The sequence below is a fragment of the Sarcophilus harrisii genome, chromosome 3, assembly GCF_902635505.1.
Source record: "Sarcophilus harrisii chromosome 3, mSarHar1.11, whole genome shotgun sequence".
NCBI lineage: Eukaryota > Metazoa > Chordata > Mammalia > Dasyuromorphia > Dasyuridae > Sarcophilus > Sarcophilus harrisii.
Genome location: NC_045428.1, coordinates 140,839,472 through 140,866,128, shown reverse-complemented (window position 1 = coordinate 140,866,128; position 26,657 = coordinate 140,839,472). Strand labels below are relative to the sequence as shown.

Sequence of the window (26,657 nt, the reverse complement as noted above, 5' to 3'; positions counted from 1 at the left end):
ATATTGTGGTACAAAAGGAAAAGAAAGATAGATTCTGTGTGTAGCAGAGTTAGAGAGTGGTTTTTTGATGTTTTCTTGGAAAATTAAAACAGGCATATTCCTTGCATGTTACTGCAAGTTATTACATATTGTCACTATTGCTTTTGAGGATGTAAATAATAAAAAATGTCACAGACTTTTTTTTTACCAACATTATTGAACTTGGGGCAATGTCGGTTTCACAGTCTAGCTAAGAGCTATTGAAAAAAAATGAATAAAAGCAAAATTAATATCTTCAATGGTAGGAAAGAGAAGAGAAACATTTTGGTTTTCAAGATTGCATTGATACATGCTGATCTTTGTGCAGGAAAACAATTTTAACCTATGAAGTATGTTATGGGACTTAGTGCTTAGATTGACCAATTCTATCAAAAGTGAGAGAAATGATATTAACTATTCATTTATTAATGGTTTATGAAAATAATCACAAATAATCTGCTGCCCTGGGCTTTGACCTTGGACTTTATATGGGGTTGATCTGTTTTTGAAGAGGGTCATACATGCCTAATGATGGCCCACTATTCAATACCTTTCTGAATTAATAAGTAAAATGATTTAAAAAAAAAAAAAGATTATTTTGGACAGGGCTTCTTAAACTTTTTCCAATCATGACTCCTACTCCTTTTCACCCAAGAAATTTTTATGTGACTCTGGATATGTAGGTATATAAAATAGGTATATAAATAAAATATTTACCAATAATAAATCATAATTTTTGACCCCCACATTCAGTAAATTGTTAATAGCTTCAGTTAATATATAGATTCATGACCCAGAGTTTAATAAAGTGGGATTTAGGAGATGTGGCCAAAATCTTAGGACAAAAGGGTCTTTTAAAGGAATGTTTTTAGAAGTAGACTATGTCCAAAAAAAAAAAAAAAAAAAAAAAAGAGAGAGAGAGAGAGGGAGAGAGACACTTTAAAAAGGAAACTGGCTGGGGAGATTGGCTAAGATGACTGACGAGTAAGTTCAATGAATTTCCTTAACAAAGAAGTCCTGGAAATGGATTTTCCTTTTAGAAATTCACTCCTGCTTTCTTTGGAGAGGCCTAAAATTCAAATGGATGTGACAATCACACTATTTAGGTAGGCAGTATTGGTGTTCATATATCAAAAATTATGAGGTTGTCCAAAGTAAAATCTCCAACCATTGTTTACTTCAGGAATCTATAAACTATCTTTGTCAATTATTTTCTATGGGACTTTAAACAAGTGACTTAAGAGTTTTTAAAATGAGTGGTTAGCCAGTGAAAGAATTCCAGGAGATGAACTATGAACCACTACACAGAATTCTCAATCCCTCTATTTTTGTCCGCCTGCATTTTTTATTTCCTTTACAGGCTAATTGTATACTATTTCAAAGTCCAATTCTTTTTTTTTTTTTTTTAATATTTTTTATTATAGTTTTTTATTTACAAGATATATGCATGGGTAATTTTTCAGCATTGATAGTTGCAAATCCTTTTGTTCCTACTTTTTCCTTCCTTCTCCCCACCCCTTCCCCCAGATGGCAGGTTGACCAATCCATGTTAAATATGTTAAAGTATAAGTTAAATACAATATATGTATACATGTCCAAAGAGTTATTTTGCTGTACAAAAAGAGTAGGAGGAAGGAAGGAAAAAGTTGCTGAAAATTCAGTCAATGCTGAAAAAGTATCCATGCATATATCTTGTAAATAAAAAAGTATAATAAAAAATGAGTGGTTAGATGTGATGGCCTCTAAATTCCCTTCCAATTCTCATGTCTTTGCATATCCAGAAACTGCCACAGGACCTTACATGTGTCTTTTAAGCACCTTGAAGATGCTCAAAAAATATTTGATTAACTGATATTATTTATTCAGACCTATTTTCTTTAACAAGAATATTAAATGAGCACAATTTTTCAGGAATTGCAGGATGAAAATGTGTAGCAAGACTTTCTTAGTTTCATTTTAGTTTTATGAACAAGACACAGAAAAAGAAGGGAAAGAAGGGGAATAGAGCAGGAGAGAAAGGGAGAGGGGTAAGATACAGGCTGGCTGATTATTTTTGAACAGGACTAAAATGATGTCAATCAGCCACTGTAACTCGACTCTAACATAGGATATAGAGAATAAATGGTAAGTAATAAGGAAAGGAGTGAGGGAAGAAAGTAGGGAGGGAGAGACAGAGATTCAGTGACAGGGACAAGGAGAGGGAAGGAGATAAATTACCTCAAAATGAAGAGGAGACTTAGAGAACAGTATCATGAAACCTTTCTTTTTGACCATTTCTTAGAGTAAAATCAGTATCCAAATTTTTAGTTTCTCTATTTCCCTACAGCAAAATTTGTTATCTAGTTATCCTTAAGCTAAAGCAAGATTACCAGTGATCTGGGTTCTAGTCTTTTTTCTGTAGATCAACAACTGACTATAAACCACTAGATGGAAGTTCTTTTGACGGATTCCAGGAGAATCAGAATATTTAATTATATTCTGAATATAATGAGGAAGCAGAGTTCAAGAAATCTAAGGGCACAGATTTAAAAAGGGGCCTCAACTGGATTAATATTTAGGGATATTCATATATAGTATGCAAAGCTAGCATGCTCTGGGGCTCATGTATAGTGGGGATATGGAGCATCTGGCTGAAGAATGCTGAATTATGCTGAGTTTCTGACACTTAATAAATACTTCTTCTCTTCATCCTTTCTTAACAACTTTTAAAAATTTTAAAATCTGTTATTTTTCCCAAATGCATGTAAAAATAATTTTAACAGGTGTTTTTGGTTGTTGTTGTTATTGTTTTAATTTTTAATTTATGGAATAAGACAAGCCTTTCCATAACATAGTTCAATTTTTAAAAATGTATATGAAACTTCAAATCCATTATTCACAACTTGCTCTTCATTTTAAATCTATAACAAAATTATCATTTGAATTTCTTTTTTGTTTTCCTTCCCCTACCCTCCTAGGGATTACATTGGACACACACATACACACACACACACACACAGTATTTTATAAATACTTCAGTTTATCAGTTTTTCTTCATATGTCCTTTATAATTAATTTAGTAATTTATAATAAACCAAAAACTTATTTTTCGGTCATTCTTAAAACTGTTACAATATACAATGTTTTCTTGTTTCTGTCCTTTTTGCTCTTCTTTATTTTATACAAATCATTCCATGTTTCTCTAAAATCATTGCATTCTATTAATTTTCAGTTCACATTCAAAGTTATAATTACTATTTGTGAATTTCCCTCCATATTACATATAATATACATATTTCTTCTAAGCCTCTTTTCACTCATTCCTGTTACTTTATCTTTTCCCCTTAATCTCTTATTTCTTATTTTACCTCATTTTAAAAGTTCCCCCTTTTTCTATTTAACCCGCTCCTAATCTTTATCACTACTCTTCTAAAAATCCCTTCTCCTACCTAATCCTCTAGTTTTCTCATCTCTTTTGAAGTTCAGAAGACTTCTAAACATCTTCAGATATGTATTTCCCTCTTTAATCCAAATCAGAATAAAGTTCCACTATTATCAGACCTCCATCCCTATTTACTTCTTTTGAATTAATTCTTACTTTTAAAAGATATTTTTTATTTTTTAAAATTATTTTTATAGATAATTTTTAATTTTTTAAAAATTATTTTTAAAAGATAATTTCTCCCTTTAACCTTTTTCTTACCCAATTTCATTTTTTATAATCATCTCATCACACACAACACAGCCCCAAACTTTCCTTCAAACCCTCTTAGAACAAATGACAATTTTAAGAACATTATTTATTACTAATATTTACACTATTTTTGTACATAATAAGTACATTGTTTGACCTTTTTATAGTTAGGTTTTAATGATTTCCTTATGTTTTTTCTGCATTTTTATATTGAGTTCTGGCCTTTTTGTTATTAATACTTGAATGTCTTTCAGTTCATGAAAAATTCATTTTCTCCCTATTCATACTCAACTTTGCTGGATAAATTATTCTTGGGGTCTGCTTTTGGAATGTACAGAGGCACTGTCTCAAACTTCAGGTTTTACATGATGTTGTTTTCAGAGCTAATTCTGGGTACCTATAAGTTTTTGGTTCCTCCAAAGTGGTATGGCCTAAGAACAAGTGCAGTCATGGCTTTCCTGGCCTATACACTGGTCTGTGAGCAACCTCAAGCACTCTTTTCCACTCTGAATCTGGGACCATATGCCTTTTTATCCTGCAATTGTGACCTAGGTCTGTGAAGCAGATCCCCATCTGGCAATAAAACAGACTCTTGCAGCCAGTGATCACAATGTCCCTTGTAATTTCTTTCTGACCAGTTGTCTGGTGTTCTTACTATCTTTTGGACAAAGAACTCACTGAATCACTCCTATTGATTTAGTGCCCTCTGGGTTTATACTAGTTTTCTGGGGTAGGTTCTAGTGCTGGCTTGCATCAGGGTATGGGATCTCTCTGTTGGCTTACTTGGGCTGGGGGCTAGATTACATTTCATGGTCATTTCAGTGATATAGACCTTTCTGTTGATCATCTCAGTTTTCTTGGGCTGGAAGATTGTTTCACCCCATTCTTTTTTTAGTTCTGCTGCTTGAGAATTCATTGAGAAGTGTTATTTTAAAGTTGTTTTGAGCATTTTTGGGGAGAGCTCAGGTGAATTCCTGCCTTACTTCACTATTTTGGCCCTGTAAGTCCTCTTATCAATCTTAAAGAAATATATATGTGAATTTTTATCAGACTTGACAAATATTTTAAAAAGTCATAAAAAAAAGGGCCTGCCCTTACTGCCTGAAGAAACTTGGTATCCCAACTGTGACTTGGACCTTGTGTATTTTTATGGAGATAGTAAGATTTAGTGGATAGAAAATTGGATTTTGAATCAAAGATCTGAGTTCAAATACTATCTTTTATATTTCCTACCCATATGACCTTAAGCATATGACCCTTTTAGTTCTTACTATGATCTCGTCTCCAAACTTTTCCCTTGCAAAGGTAGAATAGAGGAAATTTAAAAGATCCTTTAAAGATGAATATGCATAAGGAAAGCCCATGGAAATGTAATTTGATGTTAAATTGCTAGCTTATGCTCACTAGAAATCTCCCTCTAGCCATGAGAAACTTGAGAAATCCTGATGTCCAGAGGTGTCTAAACTATCCATCTATTTTAGAAATTCTTAATCTGGTATCCATGTAGCCACAAAGTGTCTATGAATACATCACAGGAGATTAGTGAACTTAGATGGAAAAAATTACATACATACATATATATGTGTGTGCATATTTGTGTATGTATATGTGTATATACACATACATTTTTATTTTTCACTGACCTCTAACTGAAGTTTATCACTTTATTTAAAAACATTATTCTGAGGAACGCAGAATACTTAATGACTTCATGACCCTCCTCCTAAAAAAGGTTAGAAATGCTTGATTAGTAAATCTGCAAAGCCTCATGGTCCATGCCCTTATGATTTTCTATCAAGTACCAGATCAAGGTGGATTGCTGATGGGACAGTCTGATATTGGCCAAAAATATTTAAATTCATCAAAAATCATGGTTCATCTAAGGTTAAGAGTACCTCCATAACTTTCCCCACAACAGCACACTAGTGCTTTCTTCTCCAACAGAGGCTTAAGTCCTTATATTGAATAGATAGCTGACATAGCATAGTTCATACCTTTTTTCATTCCTGTTAAAATTATTTATATCACAGTCTATAAATGTCAACCCAGAATAAAAATCATTTTTTCCTTAAATGACTAAGATCTTAGCCATTTAAAGAAAAGTCTGACAAGTGACCCTGACTTAGAATATTGCTTTGTTGGGTATTCTTGCCCTTCATTGGAACTGACTGAAGTAGTCAGCTCTTTCTCCTTGACTGAGGTCATCCTTCAGAGGGAAGATTAAGGGGACTGGAAAAGATTTACAAAAAGCTCTTTAGGATCATCAGAAGATGCTATTGAAAGATAAACTACTATTAGTCAAAATCATGACAAAACACTTGCAATTAGAATAAATATTACAGAGCTCTATTGATTTTTATGCTCTAAGATATGAGATAACTATAAGCTAGGGCAAAAAAGGAATCAATCAAACCCTTATATATCTTGGGATCACAATGTTCTAATAGCAAATAATAAAAAAAAAAAAGTGAGTCTAAGACCAAAAAAATTAAAGGTTAAATAAAAATGTCTTTCATCATAACCCTAAAGGTCCTGGAAGATATATTAAGTATTAGTGTCTTTAGTGTCTAAAGATGTAGGTCCCAGTATCTCTTACTGTGTGCTTATTTAGCATCTTTAAGAATGGAGATCAAGCAAGTTTTAATTTGGGAAATTTAACATCCTTAATGTTCCTGCTTAAAACTCCCTGCTATCTCACAAATCCATCTTTTTAATACTAGTGATCTCCTAGGGTAAATAAATGATGAATCATAGAGCACTACAATGCCATGTGACCCTAAGGTCAATGAAATGATTCAGGGTTGATATGAATAGATTATAATGTGTCACTGAAAAGGACTTGTATATAAGAAGCAGTATTATCAAGGAGAAGTATGACTATCAAAGGAAGCAGGCCAGTCATATAGTGAAAGCAAGAGATAATCATTGTACAGCTTGAATGTTGGATTGCTGTCCCCCCAAATATTTTGAAAATTAAAAGAGTCATGAAAAACTTTGTTGAACTGTCCTCTAGAGAACTGATGGAAAATGTGCATAAAAATTACACAAGATAATATGTGGGAATGGATTATGATGTATATTCATTAAATAAGTATCCCTAAAATCAGAGTATCTTGAATTGAGAGCAGGAAGAGACTTCTCAAGACTTCTAGACCAACACCTTAATTTTTCATTTAAGAAAAACTGAAGTTTAAAGGTGTTAAATCACTTTCCCAATGTTAAGCAGCTAGCAAGGATTTGAATTCAGGTCCCATGAATCCAAGTTTAGTATTCTTTCCTTTGCAGTATGCTGCCTTCTAACGCCTATGAGATCACAGATTCTTAAAGTTTTGAAGCCAATAATTAAGAAATAAATTCCTAGTATTACTAAAAAAATAAAATCTGTATTTTAGATATTAGTGTCTATTAGCAATGATGTATATATACATTGATTTCACAATTTATTGAGACTCATAGAATTTGAAGTTAAAGAAATTGTAAGGATTTCATCTGATCTTACACTTTCTACCTCCCTGTGGTTGAAAACTAAGTCTACTAAAATAAGGGAATATTTTTAAAGATGAATAGGAATTAAGGTTTCAGGGCCTTCATTGGTATCTTCTTTGGCTGCTGAGTAGTCTTGTTCCTTGTGTTTAACCAGTTTTCTTTGGCTCTCATTTCAGTTCATGGCAACAGCTATTGGTGACTAGTGTTCTTTTCAATCCTTAAAAAATAGCATTTGGTTAAAGTTTTTTTTTTTTTTCCAATAGAAAAATTCAATGCCAATTGTTCTTTTAATAAGGGACCATTGATAGAAGAGAAGAAAATGAATTAAGGATTTATACAGGGTATTTATTTAAGGGAATAAGTATTTATACTGTGTTCAAGGACAATGCTTATAGAAATTTTAAAAAAGCATATAAACTCAAGAGTTGTAAAAAGACCTCAGAAGACATCTATTATATCATATAGCACTCATACATGTTAACTCAATTCAGTATGTCTGAGAGGCAGATGTCATTATTATCCTCATTTTTACAAATGAGGAAACCGAGATAAGCAGAGGTTAAGAAACGGGCTCATTGTCATACTGATATTTGAGTTAGATTCAAAATCAGATCTTTCTTTCACCCAAATCCTGTCCTCTAACCACAACCTCTCTGTAACCATGTCCAAAGCATGAATTGCTTCTGGCTTCTTTGATAACTAGCCATTCTATTATGAAGGAGAGAGTTCACAAAACATCAAATTAAAATTCTATTTGAATCAGAAGTTTTTGTTCAAGGATCTCGTTTATATCCGAACATTCCCTTGTACCAAAAAACAATCGGATCTAACCATAAATTTCACTTCCTATTTAATATGGTAGCTTCGAAGAAGATGAGCAACTTTAGCTTTTTAAATTATTTACCATAGACTGATTTTCTATTTAATCTACCATTGATGCTTTTTGATCTGCCAAATTCATATGGAAACAGAGAATATTGATGAGAAAAAGGAATGAAAAGGAAAGAATAATCATAACAATTCAACAATCATTCTAAACATTTATCATTAGTAATATTTATATAATAATTAAGATATAAGAAAGAAAAAGAGAATTATTTTAGTCTTTTAATCTGACAACTCTCTCATTCTCATCTGAGAGGTAAGACACTGTTAAGAATTTTTATGAACAAAGCATAATGTGTTCAAAAAATAGTAACAGGGTATATTTGAAAGGGGCCCTTGAAGTAAACAATGTATCCCCAGACACCATCTGCTTGTCTATTGATTGATATAGTGTATTTGCCCCAAGAACTACACCTGGTCTTTATGCATTGACTGAATTAGTCTTTGCATTTAAAGAAGGCCAGATAACATGCTTGTATGCACTGTCAGCTTGTTTCATAATAAATCATCAGGGCAACAACATTTGTTAAAGACAGTTTCAAAGAATGTCATGGGAAAATCTGTGTGAAGTGGAAGCTCATTCAAAACACCTTTCTCCCATCTATTATTATTATTATTTTAATATCCCTTTCCCCTGTTGTCTGATAATGGTGCCATTGTCTATATTAAAATGATCCTAGCCTTTTCAATAGTCTGAATGGGCACACTTGAATTAGTGATGCTACCTGCCGTCAAGTTTAGGGCAGCAGGCAATTAGTACCTAAATATTTAATGGAATACTTGCTCTCTACTTCCTAAGGAGACAAGTCTATCCATTAAATTGAAAGAAAAAAGCCTTAGACATATTTCCCTTTACCTTATTATCAAATAGAATAAAAAATGAAGCTACATTCCTAATATTATGTGAAGGTGTTAGAAATATGGATAATAATAGATGTATCTGTAAAGCATTAAGGTTTAAAAAATCCCATAGAATATGTGAGAAACTGATTTTTCCACTGTTGTTTTTCAGATTTCTCTTGATATTTAGAAAACAAGGTTATTAAGGAAAACAATGTCCTCTGCCCACATGAGAAGGTTTTCTAATTTGTCCAAGAAACCTAGTACTCATAATATTTTGTATTTAGAAGATCAATGTATATAGCATATTAAGTATAATAAATAATTTTGCTCACAACTATCCCAGAAGGTAAGTAATGCAGGTAAAAGCAGCCCATTTTTTTTTGTACAGCAAAATAACGTTTTGGTCATGTATACTTATTGTGTATCTAATTTATATTTTAATATATTTAACATCTACTGGTCATCCTGCCATCTAGGGGAGGGGGTGGGGGGGGTAAGAGGTGAAAAATTGGAACAAGAGGTTTGGCAATTGTTAATGCTGTAAAGTTACCCATGTATATATCCTGTAAATAAAAGGCTATTAAATTAAAAAAAAAAAAAAAAAAAAAGCAGCCCATTTTGTACAAGAGAAAACTGAGTTCACTTAAGTGACTTTTTAAAAGTATTTTAACTTGTGGGTATCCATTCTATGTCTTTTTTTCTCCCCTTAATAATATTTTTTTCTTTTTGAATTACATATAAACAAAGTTTTCAACATTCATTTTTGTCAGATTTTGAATTCATGTTTTTTTTCTACCTCCCTTCTTTACCTTCCCCTCCCCGCAGCAAGGAGTTCTGATATAAGTTATACATACACAATCATTTTAAACATATTTCCAGATTATTCATGTTGTGAAAGCAAAATTAAAAAAAAACAAACATAAAAACTAGTAGGAAGAAAAAAGGTGATAATAATATGCTTCATCCGCATTCAGTCTCCACAATTCTTTCTCTGGTTGAGGATTGGATTTTCCATTGAGGTCTATTGGAATTTTCTTGCCTCATTGTATAGCTGAGAAGAGCTAAATCTGCCATAGTTGATCATCACACAATTTTGTTATTATACTGGTCAGTGTTCTCCTGGTTTTGTTCACTTCACTCAGCATCAGTTCATATAAGTCCTTCCAGGTTTTTTTTTTTTTTCCCTAAAATAAGCCTGCTCATGATTTTTTATAGAACAATGATATTTCATTACACAGTTTTGCTGTTACTTTATACAATATATTCTTGGTTCTGATTGTTGTGCTTTGCACTAGTTCATGTAAATCTTTCCAGGCCTTTCTAAAATCAGTTTATTCAGCATTTTAATAGAACAATAACATTCCATTATTTTAATATATCATAACTTATTCAACCATTTCCCAATTTTTGTACAGCTACTCATTTTCTAATTCTTTGCCACCACAAGAAGAGCTACTATAAACATTTTTTTTTCAAATATGAGTCCTTTTCCCTCCTTTATCATTTCTTTGGGTTATAGACTCAGTAGTGGCACTGCTGGATCATGCACAGTTTTATAGTTCTTTGGGCATAGCTCCAAATTGCTATCCAGAATGATTGGATCATTTTGTAATTGCACTAACAATGTATTGGTGTTCCAGTGTTTTCATATACCTTCCAAGTAGGTGGCACACAAAAGCTTATGACTCAAAGAACTTTATGATACTGAGTTGTGAAGGAGAAAAAAAAATTCTAAAGTGTCCTTTCTTGAGAGAACTCAGTATATCTCATCCTGTGGAGGAGGACATCATAAAGACAATTTTTAAAAAATAAACCAAAGGGAATTATTAATGGACTTTGACTGACATTCTGTGAGAACTGAATTTTTGGACTGAGGAATAAGCTGTTGCAATTATAATTATAATTATAACTCTTGTCTGTGAGTCTTCTCACAATTGCTCAATTCTTGAAATTTTAAATGTCTTTGTATTATTTGTTACACTTTTTAGTAAATTGGGACATGTCACATTATTTATTTAACCTAAAACTAAGTAACCTGCAATAATTTTCCTATTGGAAAAATGTTTCTTTGATAATTTATTTAATAAACTGAGGTATATTAACTTTGTGTTAATAGATAAAATAATCATGTGCATTCCTATATATGAAGAACTATATTTTGATTGTCTTTTAGAATAATCAAGTAGGAGGCTAAAATTGACACTTGGTGTTGTCACCTATTCTGATTCTTTCCTAAATGTAGGAGACATTCATCCTAAAAATTTGTTTTGGGGAAATATATAGAATCAATGGGGTGCTGGGGCCAGCTAAAACCAACTGGGTAGACCATTGAATTTTCAAGTATAAGCATTTAAATCTCAGAAACTAGCAAACACTATACATCAGGGTGTGATCCTTGAATTTTGTTGAGCAAGACAACCCCAACTATCTCCAAAAAACAAACAAAAAACCAAACCTTGTGAAGCATACACAATTTTTTTTTTGCCTCAGAGAACCAGTTTTTAAACATTTGCAACCCATCCCTGGATAGACTATATAGAACTATAAAGGTAATTAGAAGCCATCTAGATGAGGGGTACTTTTTTTCCCTAGTCTCAATAGTATTTCATTTTTCCAAATACAATTAAAGATAAAAAACATTTATTTTTGTAAAAATTTCTGATCCAAATTTTTCTCCCTTCCTCCATTCCTCACCTCTCCCTCCTCAAGACAGCAGGCAATTTGATATAAGTTAAATATGTTCTTGTAATACAGGAGTTTTTGGAATACATGGAAACCACCTGAGAGTGACAGCTGGAGATTCAACCCAGACCCGCAGAATGGAATTTTCTCACCTTTTGTGAGAGAATGATACAAGGAGACTGAAAGTCAGTTGCTGTTGTTCTCTGACCTCTCTGACTGAGAGACCATTGCGTTGTCTAACCTCTCCTCTTCCCTCTGCCTCCAATTTATCTCATTCCCAGTCCACAGCACTTGTCTCATCAAAGGCTGCCTTGCAACTCCTTCAGATGCTATGATCCACAGCTGTGGAGGCTCTCAGGGAATTGACCTGCCTCTTAACATGTTCTATTCTTTTAAACATAATTCTATATTTGTCATTTTGTGAAAGAATAATCAAACCAAAAGGGAAAAAATACTTGAAAAAGAAAGAAAGAAACAATACTATGCTTCAATCCACAGTTGGTCTCCATAGTTCTCTCCCTGAATGTGATTGGTATTTTCCATCCCAAGTCTATTGGAATTGTCATAAATTACTGCAGTGTTGAGAAGAGCCAAGACCATTAAAATTGGTCATCACATAATCTTCATATTACTGGGGTACCATGTTTTCCTGAGTCTGCTCAGTTCACTCAGCACCAGTTCATATAGATTTTTCCAAGCTTTCCTGAAATCATTCTGCTTATCATTTATTAAAGAAAAATAGTATTCCACTACCTTCATATGTCATAACTTATTCCAAAAAGATAATGTACAAAAATATTTGCAGCAGCTATTTTTGTAGTAGTAAGGTATTGGAAATTGAATGGATGCCACTCAGTTGGGGATGATTAAATAAGTTATGACATATGAAGTTAGTAGAATATTTTTTTAAATAAATGATAAGCAGAGAGTGATAATACTATGTTGTATTCCACACTCAGTTCCTATGGTTCTCTCTATGGGTATAGATGGGCTCTCTTCATCACTGCAGAAGTAGAACTGGTTTGAATCATCTCAATGTTAAAGAGAGCCATGTTCTTCAGAATTGATTGTCATATAGTCTTGTTGTTGCCATGTATGATGATCTCCTGGTTCTGCTCATTTCACTTAGCATCAGTTCACGTAGGTCTCTCCAAGCCTCTCTGAAATCATCCTGCTGATCATTTCTTACAGAATAATACTATTCCATAGCATTCATATGTCATAATTTATTCAGCCATTCTCCAATTGATAGGCATTCAATCAGTTTCCAGTTTCTTGCTACTACAAACAGGACTGCCAAAAACATTTTTGCACATGTGGGTCCCTTTCCCTTCTTTAGGATCTCTTTGGGATATAATCCCAGTAGAAACATTACTGGATCAAAGGGTATGCTCAGTTTGATAACTTTTTGAGTATAGTTCCAAACTGCTCTCCAGAATGGTTAGATCTGTCCACAGTTCCACCAACAATGTATCAGTGTCCCAGTTTTCAACATTTGTTGTTATCTTTTCCTATCATTTTAGCTAATCTGACAAGTGTATAGTGGTATCTCAGAGTTGCCTTAATTTGCATTTCTCTGATCAATAGTGATTTGGATCACCTTTTCATGTGACTATAAATAGTTTCACTTTCTTCATCCTAAAATTGTCTGTCCAAGCCCTCTTTGTAATGGCCAGAAACTGGAAACTGAATGGCTGCTCATCAATTGGAGAATGGCTGAATAAATTATGGTATATGAATATCATGGAATATTATTGTTCAATAAGAAATGACCAACAGGATGACTTCAAAAGGATTTTCAGAAAGACTCTCCAGTAAGTTGGAGAGACTTACATGAAATCATGCTGAGTGAAATGAGCAGGACTAGGAGATCATTATATACTTCAACAACAATACTATATTGTTATACCCCTATGGACTTCTCTAACCTGGTAGCTCCTCTTTGAGCTACTCTTAATGCCTGTTCATCAACGGCACAGCTAGGCCACACTTACCTGTCTTCGGGCACCAACCTGGATCCCATAGAGACAGACCACCAGGAGGTAGGAGTGAAGTGAAAGAGAACTTTATTCTTAGCACATATTTATACCCCGCTGAGGTTCTGAGGGGAGGGGAAGTCCTCTAGGAACCTGGCATAATCGGATTGACTGGAGAAGAAGGATGGAGGCATACTAGGCTTTGAGAGCACTAAGGAGGGAGACGTGGTACCTGGGGTCAGAAACTGCCTCTTGGGGCTATGCCCTACCTCCACGTAGGACTCCCCTGCGCCTCAGAACCTCTCATCCCTCAGGTCCTCCCACATGCCTTGAACTGCATTCCTTGCTCCTAGAGGCTTTTTAACCCTTACACTATATGATGATCAATTCTGATGGACCTGGCCATCTTTAGCAATGAGATGAACCAAATCAGTTCCAATGAAGCAGTAATGAACTGATGCAGCTACACCCAGCAAAAGAACCCTGGGAGATGACTAAGAACCATTACATTGAATTCCCAATCCCTATATTTTTGCCTGCCTGCATTTTTTTTATTTCCTTCACAGGATAATTGTACAATATTTCAGAGTCCGATTCTTTTTATACAGCAAAATAACAGTTTGGACATGTATACATATAGTGTATTTAACTTAGACTTTAATATATTTAACATGTATTGGTCATTCTGCCATCTAGGGGAGGGGGTGGGGGGAAGGAGGGGAAAAATTGGAACAAAAAGTTTGGCAATTGTCAATGCTGTAAAACTACCCATGCATATAACTTGTAAATAAAAAAGCTATAATAAAAAAAAAATAAAATTATCTGCCCATATCCTTTGACCATTTATCAATTGGAGAATGGCTTGAATATTATTTGAGTCAATTCTCTATATATTTTAGAAATGAGGCTTTTAACAGATCCTTTGGATGTAAAAAAATGTTTTCCCAGTTTATTGCTTCCCTTCTAATCTTGTCTGCATTAGTTTTATTTATACAAAACCTTCTTAACAACATAATCAAAATGATCTATTTTATGATCAGTAATGATCTCTAGTAATTCTTTGGTCACAAATTCCTTCCTCCTCCACATATCTGAGAAATAAACTATCCTATGTTCTTCTAGTTTGTTTGTAGGATCATTCTTTATGTTTAAATCATGAGCACATTTTGATCTTATCTTGGTGTACAGTGTTAGGTATGGGTCTATACCTACTTTTTGACATAGTAGTTTCCAATTCTCCCAGCAGTTTTTGTCAAATAGTGAATTCTTATCCCAAAAGATGGGGCCTTTGGATTTCTCAAATACTAGATTGTTATAGTCATTGGCTATTTTGTTCTGTAAACCTAACCTATTCCACTGATTGAATTCACCATTTCTTAGCCAGTACCAAATGTTTTTGATGACTGCTGCTTTATAATATAGTTTTAGATCTAGTACAGCTAGGCCACCTTCATTTGCTTTTCTCTTCATTAATTCCCATGGAATTGTTGACCCTTTGTTCTTCCAGATGAATTTTGTTGTTATTTTTTTCTAGGTCAGTAAATTAATTTCTGGGGAGTTGGATTAGTATAGCACAAAATAAATAGATTACTTTAGGGAGTATTATCATCTTTATTATATTTGTTTGACCTATCCACAAACACTTGATATTTTTCTAATTGCTTAGATCTAACTTTATTTGTGTAGAAAGTTTTGTACTTTTGCTTGTATACTTCCTGACTTTCTCTTGGCAGATAAATTCCCAAATATTTTATATTATCAACAGTTATTTTAAATGGAATTAATCTTTGTATCTCTTGCTACTGAGTTTTATAAGTGACATATAAGAATGCTGATGGTTTATGTGGATTTATTTGTATCCTGCAACTTTCCTAAAGTTGTGGATTATTTCTAGCTTTTTAGCTGATTCTCAGGGGTACTCTAAGTATGTCATCATAAATGGTTTCCTCATTACCTACTCTAATTCCTTTATTGTCTTTTTCTTCTCTTATTCCAAGGCTAGCATTTCTAACACAATATTGAATAGCAATGGTGATAATGGGCAACTTTGTTTTACCCCTGATCTTTTTGGGAATGGTTCTAGTTTATCCCTATTACATATGATGGTTGCTGATGCTTTTAAATAGATGCTACTGACTATTTTATGGAAAAGTTCATTTATTTCTATACTTTTTAGTGTTTTTAATAGGAATGGATGTTGGAGTTTATCAAATGCTTTTTCCATCTATTGATATAATCATATGTTTTTTGTTAATTTGGTCATTGATATAGTTAATTATGCTAATAGTTTTCCTAATAATGAACCAGTCCTGCATTCCTTATATAAATCCTACTTTGTCATGGTATATTATCCTGGGGATGATTACCTGTAATCTCTTAGTTAATATTTTATTTAAAATTTTTGCATCAATATTCATTAAGGAGATTGATCTCTAATTTTCTTTCTCTGTTTTTGTCCTACCTGGTTTAGATATCAGTGCCATGTCTGTCATAAAAGGAATTTGGTAAAAGTCCTTCATTTCCTATTTTTTTTTAAAAAAATAGTTTATATAGTATTGGAGTTAATTGTTCTTTAAATGTTTGGTAGAATTCACATGTAAATCCATCTGATCCTGGGGGGGGTTTTCTTAGAGAGTTGATTAATAGCTTGTTCTATTTCTTTTTTCTAAAATGGGACTATTTAAATAATTTATTTCCACCTGTTAATCTGGGTAATCTATATTTTTGTAGGTATTCATCCATTTCACTTAGGTTGTCAAATTTATTGGCATAAAGTTGGGCAAAATAACTCCTGATAATTGCTCTAGTTTCCTCTTCACTAGTGGATATTTTCCCTTTTCATTTTTGAGACTAACAATTTGATTTTCCTCTTTCCTTTTTCTAATCAAATTAACTAAAGATTTATCTATTTTGTTGTTGTTGTTGTTTTTATAAAACCAACTCTTAGCTTTATTTATTAATTCAACAGTTTTTTTTGTTTCAATTTTATTGATCTCTCCTTATATTTTTAGAATTTCAAGTTTGGCATTTGATTGAAGGAGATTTAATTTGTTGTTTTTCTAGCTTTTTAAGTTGCAAGCCCAATTTATTGATCTTTTCTTTCTCTATTTTATTCAAGTAAGCCTCTAGAGATGTAAAATTTCCCCTTATTACCACTTTGGCTGGATCCCACAAATTTTGGTATGTCATCTCATTATTGTAATTCTCTTGGATGAAATTATTGATCGTGTCTATGATTTGCTGTTTCACCCATTCATTCTGTAGGATGAGATTATTTAGTTTCCAATTTCTTTTGGTCTATTTTCCTCTGGCTCTTTATTGAATGTAATTTTTATTGCATCATCATCATCTGAAAAAAATGCATTTAACATTTCTGTCTTTCTGCATTTAATTTTGAAGTCTTTATGTCCTAATATATGATTAATTTTTGTATAGGTTCCATGAACTGCTGAGAAGAAAATGTACTTCTTTCTGTCTCCATTCAATTTTCTCCAAGATCTACCATATCTAGTTTTTCTAGTATTCTATTTACCTCTTTAACTTCTTTCTTATTTATTTTGTGGTTTGATTTATCTAGTTCTGAAAGTGCAAGGTGGAGATCTCCCATTATTATAGTTTTGCTTTCTATTTCTTCTTGCAACTCTTTTAACTTCTCCTTTAAAAATTTAGATGCTAAACCACTTAGTTTGTGTATATATATTTCTGGGGGCAGAGCCATAATGATGGATATGGCACACTTTTCTCTCTGACCTTCTCAACAGCCCTCACACTAATTATGAAATTCAGCCTCTGATTTATCTCTGGACCAGCAGAATGCACAAATATTGGGAGTGCAACAAATTATCAGCAGAAGATAGTTTTGAAGATCACCAGAAAAGGTCTGTTTCAATTGGAAATGGAAAGGAAGCAGCTAATCAACCAGCTGAGTACAAATGTCAGCACAGATAGCTCAGAGTTCTGGGGTGGTACAGACTCTGTGTGGCAGAGAATCTACAAGGAGGAATCTATAGGAATATACAGCAGTGGGCTCTGGTTGCAAGTCAGTAGATCAGCAGAGAAGTTATAAAACATCCAACACAAACACAAAAGATCAATAGTGAACCCCAAAATGGCAGAATCTGTCCATTTTGGACATTGTGTCCATTATGGACAGGGTCCAACTGTCCATACCCTTTGACCCAGCAGTGCTTACTATTGGGCTTATACCCCAAAGAGATACTAAAGAAGGGAAACAGACCTGTATATGCCAAAATGTTTGTGGCAGCTCTGTTTGTAGTGGCTAGAAACTGGAAAATGAATGGATACCCATCAATTGGAGAATGGTTGGGTAAATTGTGGTATATGAATGTTATGGAATATTATTGTTCTGTAAGAAATGACCAGCAGGATGAATACAGAGAGGCTTGGAGAGACTTACATGAACTGATGCTAAGTGAAATGAGCAGAACCAGGAGATCATTATATACTTCAACAATGATACTGTATGAAAATGCATTCTGATGGAAGTGGATTTCTTTGACAAAGAAACCTAACTCAGTTTCAATTGATCAATGATGGACAGAAGCAACTACACCTAGAGAAGGAATACTGGAAAATGAATGCAAACTGTTTGCATTTTTGTTTTTCTTCCTGGGTTATTTCTACATTGTGAATCCAATTCTCCCTGTGCAACAAGAGAACTGTTCGGTTCTGCACACATATATTGTATCTAGGATATACTGTGACATCTAGGGGAGAGGGTGGAGGGAGAGAGGGGAAAAATCAGAACAGAAGTGAGTGCAAGGGATAATGTTGTAAAAAAATTATCCTGGCATGGGTTCTGTCAATAAAGTTATTATAATAAAAAAAAAAAAGGAAAAGAAACATTTTTCATACAAATAAAATCAAATCTAAATAATAATTTAAAAAAAAGAAAATTCAACAAACCAAGGGATTTTAGAGGTTCTCATGCTATATTATCATCTCTCATATAACTATTTTTTATTTTATTTTGTCAGATACCAAGCATTTGATACACAAAGACAGATTAAATAATCCCTTCTTTCAATAAATTTGCATTTTATTGTGTTATACAACATGTACCAATAAAGATATATGCAAAATAATTTCAAGATAAATCTTCTATATGGTTCCAATTAATAGAAATTTTCATTTTTTTATTATTGAAAAAAATAATCTGCTTCCCTATAATCTCTGCCTTCTAAATATTTCTCCACTATGAGTGGCCAAGTAAAAGAAACACATTTAAACCTATTTAACAGAACAATCAAGATATTCAGTTTAGTCTTAAAAGAATATTCAAACTTTATTAATCATTACTTATGAGTGAGTCATGGTAGATTCTCAATGATTATTTCAAAATTTAACAAGGAGAGGCCACTGGAAGCTAGAACACTAGTATTTTTTGATAGAAATTTTCAACATAAAATCCAAAAGTTATAAAGACATTAGAAACCATCTGCTCCAAACCTCTTATTTAATCCTTTAGATATCTAGATGTGTAGGTCTAGCCATCCTATTACTTCTAGGCTCTTTCCACCTTAAGAGTGGTGCTTCCTATAGTCAAGTTACTCATAAGGTTCATTTTTTAAACCCAAAAAGTTTTTACTTGTTGTAATTTTTAAACCAAGATGCTTGATTTGATACCCCATATATAAGGTAAGGACTGGATGAAATAATTGTGAGTAGCTGACTGATCCAGTCATCCATGAACTAGTGAAATTAATAAAAGCAATTCTCCTTCAGTGTTCAATTACAAAAAGGTATTTATCTATATCCAAAGAAAGCACACCTCAGAGTTCTATTTTCTCCATACTGTTTTTATTAACAATGATGGATGTACATTATGCAGTATTGAAAGAAAAACTTGATATCGTCTACATCATAACAGCCTTAAACATAAAATTTTGTGATTTTAATCAACCTGCACAACTTTATAGGTTATCATTGCCTATGGACCAAAATAAGCATGAATATCTCTGTCTGTTTTAGTGAATTTCACTCAAAATACCAGGAAACTTGTTTTACATGTGAAACATAAAAAACAAAAAAACAAAAAAACTTTAATCTTGACTGGTTCCTGTAAATTAAATAGTACATTAAAAGAAACATTACAATATCTGTTAAGAAATTTTTGTTATGAAAATTATTGAATAATAGATCTCAATTATTACACAGAATATTAGAAAATTTGAGCATTTTGTTTTGAATAGCTATATATATATATATATGTATATATTTTCCTTTTGGGAGAGTAAAGAACAACACTAATGATCTTTTCTCAACTAGATTGCCTTCTGTGAAAAGAATAGGCCATGAAATGTCTCTTAGGTGATTTTTATGTCCAGATCCACACATAATATTCTTTGCTTGCCAATTTCTTTTTGGGATCTGTTGACAATCCTCATAGAATTTTTTATTCCTCTAAGGGAAATAGACACAAGAGAAACTGTCTCATTGTCATGAGTAATATAGATTATTAGTTTTCTTTATTTGCATTTTTTTGTTTTTTTATAGTTGTATTTTTAAAAGGACAGATATATGTTTGAAAATTTTCATATTGCCTGCAGCAAAGCTATTGCTTAGAGAATTGAAATGTTATCTTGAAGGGTGAAGATGAAAGTTCTTGCATAAGATGGAAACATAAATTTCATTTTTGTCTGTTTAAAATTTAAAAACCATCCTGTCAATTGGTTTCTGATATGGTTGAGAATACGCTGGGTTGATGATATTGGCATATGAAACACATTCCCATAGACAAATTAACATTTTAACTTCACATATTTATGAATTATTTATTTAGGAGTTTAGATTTTTAACTCAGGATATATGTCATTGGCCATTGGTTGGGGGTAAATACAGCAAATTCTTACTATTATCATCTCTAAGAAACTGTCTACTATTATGTTTTGCATATATATATATATGTATATATACATATATATATAATTATAGTGAATTCTATTTGATAAAGGCCCATTGTTGGAACATCTGAAAGATTTTTGCTCTTTAAAGATATTCTCGTCTTATTCATTGCTATAAAGCTACTATATAGAGATTAGCATTTGTTGGGGGAAACTGGATGTATAAAAGGATATTTTAAAAAATGAACAGAGCAATCCTTGTGCAAATAATGCGAAGCCATTTTGACAAAATGAATAGAATTGTGTCTATGTCCTCACAAAGCCAAAGATGCCAACTGACAATTAATGTAATTTATATTATTCCAAAGAACTACTCTATATATGCTTACATATATGTACATACACAGTTACTTATATCAACTGAATTCAGTTGACTGATATATTCTTAATCAATATTGAAATTTTAAGGAGAAAAATAAAAGAAAGCTTTGTGAAATGTTATTGCCTCCTTCTTTATCCAGAGAGGGTCATAAGAATATTATCTGGTAATTTCCTGGTATTTCTAGTAGTCTTAAACTCTTCTTAAAATTTTTTCCCAGAACCTGATCTATTTATTACTTCCTACTATAGGTGTTAGGAGTCCCTAATCTACAAGCAGTTCTATCTCTTATTGCCTTTATCAATTCCACTTAATTTAACTTATCAATATCATCCTCTTTCTGTTTCTTCCAACATTTAACTTACAAGAGAGGTAACAGTCTGATCTATTAAATCCATGAGTATATAGGGAGTCTGATCTTTTCACCCCAAAGTAGAATTGGTTGTCCTTCTATAGGAGGGCTTTGCCAGAGAATGTATCCTAGAATCTGAAGGCAAACTCAAAAGAGATGATCCAAAAATATTTTCAGCAAGAATAATGTGTGTGTGTGTGTGTGTGTGTGCATGGGCACGTGTGTGTGATTCTAATTTAGTATAGATTTTGGAAAGAACATGCTTTATTGATAGACTGTTCCCTATGTTGGAAACAACTTTTACTTTAGTGCTTTTTGCTGTTGACTGAGTCCTCTTTAGCTGTTTCATCAGAGGTCGTTCCATGTCCTTTCAAGTCATTATAAAAAGAGGCTCAGCACTTCTCTTTATTAGGACGACAATTCACATTAATTATAATCATTGGCCATTGACTGAATGCGATATTCCTTAATAAAATCTGACTTATCTCTTCCTCTTTATATAGTGTCATAAACTTAACCTAATCATTGTATGCTGAGACATCAGCATACTGGGACTGGGAACTGGGAAATCAGGGACTGCAGATCAGCAACTTTCCTAATATACTGGGAAAAGAAAAGGTATAAATTTAATGTCCAAGTTTTTTATACTGTTAATAATTATGTTTTCTTTGGCTAATCAGAGTCATCTTAGAAATTCATTGATGCTCAACTTTATCGGAAGTTTAGGGCTTAAAAAATCTAACAATATTCTGGGTTACTTTTTGAAGTATGAATGACTTATGTATTATTTGGCCAAAAAAATGACTGATATTCCTTAAAGTATTTTTCCACATAAAAGTCAATCAGTTGAGTAGATATACTCCTAAGGTGTAGTCTGTATATGGTATATAGAATACCTAAATCTATTAGGCAAGCAAGGGAAAGATGAATGTACAAGGATACTCAAGACAAACTTATGGTGTAATGGAATATGAGTCAGTCACAACCATAACAACCATTTATAAGAACTATTAATAGCTAAATTGGAATGGATAAAAATCAACTAAATTTCATCATGTAACAATATGAAATGTCATTTTTCAGCCCAGGTTTACCCTTCCTTATATGACTTACAAGAAACATAAAGTAGCCAGTGTGATTGTTAGCAGAATAATTGGAAATATGTGCATAACATAGTGGGATTTGAATTTTTATTATTTTAGTGGTTGATATGAAATGTTCCATTGTTTTACAAACTTTATAATTCAAATTTACTAGGGCTTTCCTTCAGAAAACAAGAATCTTAAAATATATATTTTAAAATATACAACATATTATTTTAGTTTAAAACAGTTTCATGCTGTTTACATTTGCAGGAGGGATGTGCTATATTTTTCATGTTGTCTATTCCCCAAACCAAAAAAAAATGATTTTTTTAAAATTTAAAGATAACCTTCCTATTTTAAAGCAAGGCAATAATCAGATACTTTTTGAATATTCAAATATGGTATCTAAGAGGTTAATAAGATAACTACTACCATACATATAATTTCTACATTCAACAGATTTATTATTCTGGGCTTATGAAGGGAGGGAGGGGAATGACGATAGCAGCAAGACACATGAATTGAGCCAGAATTATTCTGTTACCAAAGACTGAATATGAATGTTGCCACACTAATCAGAGTAAATGTCATATGAACAGTCATTGCTGAGCGGCCTGCTCCACTTGAGTCTAAAGTGCTTCCACCATCTGTTTGATGGATTTGCTTGACGTCACTGAGGTTCATTTCATCTGGCATCCCTGTGGAGGCAAAAAAGAAAGAAAATATAAGGTAAGAGATGCCATCTTCATTATCAATCACATGATGCATCCAGAACAATCTCGTATATAGAATACAGAGAACATTTAAGTTTGGCAAGTCACTCTAAGTGGTATCATTCAACTTCAATTTCTCAGTCAGTGGGTCATAAGGCTTGAATTGGAGAAGGCAATCCCTTAAGATGTAGTTCAAAGTAACATTTTAACAGTAAACATTCAACATCTTTGGATTGCTACTTTAATAACTGTAATGGGCTGAGGTTTGAGCTGATGCACTGAGGTCCCAAGTACATGAGGCTAGATAGTAATTGGGCTATACTCTATTAATATACATGATTGGATTAAGAATGGTCCCTGCCCACTCTCCTTGCAAGTCCTGATGTGTTGTATAGGAAATGACGATTTTGGTGGGTGGAGGCAGAGAGGGAAGAAGACAAGCTGGGAGAGATTGGGCTGAGTTCGAGACTCCAAGCTGCTGGTTGTGTGGCTGCTGGTCGAGCTAGCTTCTTGACTCAGCTGCACACATTGCTATCGCCGATTCTCTTCCACCTCCGATCCTTCTTCACTGAGAATAAAGACTGACGATTTTCCCCTAACCTGAATTCCTGTCTCTTGCTGATCTTAAAATACACAATCTTAACATTTGGCGCCCAACGGTGGGAACCAAGGACTGAAGAAGTCTCCGGTGACCAGGAACTTGGGTGAGTATTGTTAATAGACAAATAAGGAACTTATTTTCTTAAAAACTAAACCAGTAATTTTTTTTTGGCTAAAATGGGACAAAGGCTAGCTAAAGACTCTCCATCCCCGCCCCCAACCCCACCCAAGAGTGGTGCTATGGAAAGCATGATTAAGCTGACAGAAATACATGGGTTACTTATAACTTGGGAACAGATAGCGAGATTTGTGGGTATATTAAACTGCATCTCCCCTTGGATCTTAGAGGAAGAGCAGATCTCTCGAGATAACTGGTCCCGGGTTGGACAAGAGATGTTCATACATTTCAGAGAATATGGTCCTCATTCAATTCCCATGGAGGCATTTTATTTATACAATGTATTTCAGTTAGCACTAAGAATCCCTAGAAGAAAGAAAAAGCCCTTGACTCCTTCCACTCCTCCTCAAATTAGCCATGATATTAAGGAGGAAGACAATGAAGAGATTAATGACCATATCCCCACAGGGCATGGAGACTTAAGTGAGCAAGGGTGTGGTGACCTTTCCCCTCAGGAGGCGGCTTCAGCCCCACCCCAGGAGCAAGTGATTGACTCTCCTCCACCAACTCCACCCTCGGGGATGGAGGGAGGAGGGGCAGTGGGGGGGGCAGTGAGGAGACCAACCTTGAGCAGGCTTCAAGAGGGCTTAATGAAGGCCAAAGAAAAGGGTGTGGACATCCGGGAGCTACAACCACTTATGTTTCCTGTAATTTCCCAGTCTAATGCCTCAGGTCATCAAAGTCTAAGATACGCTCCTTTTAATGTAGAAATCATTAAAGATCTTAAAAAGGCCTGCACTAATTATGGGGCTACATCAGCTTATGTTAAGATGCTGTTACAGAATTTGGCTTTCGAAGTCTTGACTCCTGATGACTGGAAATCTATAGCAAGGGTATGCCTAGAACCTGGACAAAATTACATATGGCTTTCTGAATATAGTGAGCTCTGTAGGATACAAGCCCAACAAAATAGTCAAAATGCTGTTCATGCTGCGATCACCTATGACCTACTACAAGGTATAGGTCCATATGCAGACGTCACAGCACAGGTTAATTATTCAGTAGCAGCATATGAGCAAATTGCTGCTAATGCTATCAAAGCGTGGGATTCGATTCACAATAAAAATGATAAAGGTGAAGCCTTCACAAAAATAATGCAAGGGCCAGATGAGCCCTTTGCTGACTTTGTGGGACGTTTGCAGACTGCTATCACAAGAACTAATGGGGAAAATCCAACAACAGATGTTTTAATAAGGCAACTTGCTAAGGAAAATGCTAATGAGGTGTGCAGAAGGATTATACTAGGACTGCCCAAGGATGCTCCTTTAGAGAAGTTCATAAGATGCTGTGCCACAGTGGGCACAAATGCCTTTTATAGCCAGACTATGATGCAGACTTCCCAAGATCCCAACATGGGTAGACAGGGTCCCTTCCAGCAAGGGACTTCTAGAGAGACACGTCAATGCTTTCAGTGTGGTAAAGTAGGGCATCTGAAAGCTCAATGTTGGTATAGAGGCAGAGTGAGAAAGCAGGGTGGGAGAACAAGACCCAGTATCCCATGTCCAAAAATGCAACAGAGGCTTCCATTGGGCCTCAGAATGTAGACAGGTTCAGGGAAACGGGATGAGGGGCCCAGCCCCAGGGCCCCAGGCAAAAAACACTTGGGGCATGATGGCAGCCAATGGTGCACCCAGAGAGTGCCTAGACGGCCAATACCCCAATATGACCAATCAGCCAAGAAGCCATATGATGGCAGAAAGGGATTACACAATCAATCAGCCAGGAAGCAACCTGATGGAAGAAAGGGATTACAATTAGGGAGAATAGAGTTGTATGCAGCTGAGACAACTGAGATACCCCCTGGAGAGGTGAAATCTGTTCCTCTCCAGCCTATGGATCCCTTGCCTCCAGGCACAGTAGGCTTGACCATTTTACCTCCTGAGAGTACGTACAAAACAGTGTCCATCCACATACTGATGTGGGAAACTGGGGAATGTGTAGATAATATCCCAGTCACCAATACAGGCAGACAATGTGTGACTTATCACCCAGGAGAAATAGTAGCATCAGGTTTACTCATACAGAATCCTAATAAGCAGCCTGGTGGTAGTCACCCAGATTCTGATTCCAGATCACAAAATCCAGCAGTTTACTGGACAGCAGCTGTAACAACTGACCGACCTATGCTCACAATCTATATAAATGGCCTTCCATTGGAAGGATTGGTAGACACTGGTGCAGATCGGACGGTCATTAGAGGTGCCAGCTGGCCTAGTCACTGGCCAAAAATTAAAGCAGACATTTACATGTCTGGCGTAGGAGGATCAATAGCAGCTGAAGTTAGTGCTGCCCCTATGAGATGGACTTTTGAAGGAAAAACAGGAGTTTTACTCCTTTTATAGTTGAGAAAAATCCCCATCAATCTGTGGGGAAGAGACGTTTTACAGCAATTAGGGTTAAAATGAGTACTTCGGTTTTTTAAGCAGGGCTGCTGTTGAAGGCCTGCCAACACTTTCACCTGTTCTATCCAATGGAAAACTGATACACCAGTGTGGATAGAGCAGTGGCCCTTAAGTAAAGATAAAATTCAGGCCTTATTAGATATAGTACAGGAGCAGCTTGACCAAGGACACTTAAAACCTTCTAAGTCCTTGGAATTCCCCAGTGTTTGTTGTAAAAAAGAAATCTGGAAAATGGAGGATGTTAACGGATTTAAGAAAAGTGAATGAACAGATGGAAACTATGGGAACTCTTCAGCCTGGACTTCCATCTCCTACTCAGTTGCCTAGAGAATGGCCTCTTTGGGTCATAGATATTAAGGATTGTTTCTATTCTATCCCTCTGGATAAGGAGGATATGAAAAGATTTGCCTTTTCAGTGCCCAGCGTTAACTTAGCTGAGCCTTATAAAAGATATGAATGGACAGTTTTGCCACAGGGAATGAAAAACAGCCCTACTATGTGTCAAATGTATGTTGCTGCTGC

General features: G+C 34.3%; 1 protein-coding gene across 1 annotated transcript in view; it reads right to left on the bottom strand.

Moving 5' to 3' along the window:
• Positions 1-19,753: 19,753 nt before the first annotated feature.
• GPC5 (glypican 5) overlaps positions 19,754-26,657 on the bottom strand; it is a 2,065,974-nt gene continuing 2,059,070 nt past the window's right edge. The window contains exon 8 of the mRNA XM_031963619.1: positions 19,754-22,940. Within this exon, the coding sequence (XP_031819479.1) occupies positions 22,783-22,940 (158 nt within the window). The 3' untranslated portion in view covers positions 19,754-22,782. The remainder of the gene's footprint in view (positions 22,941-26,657) is intronic.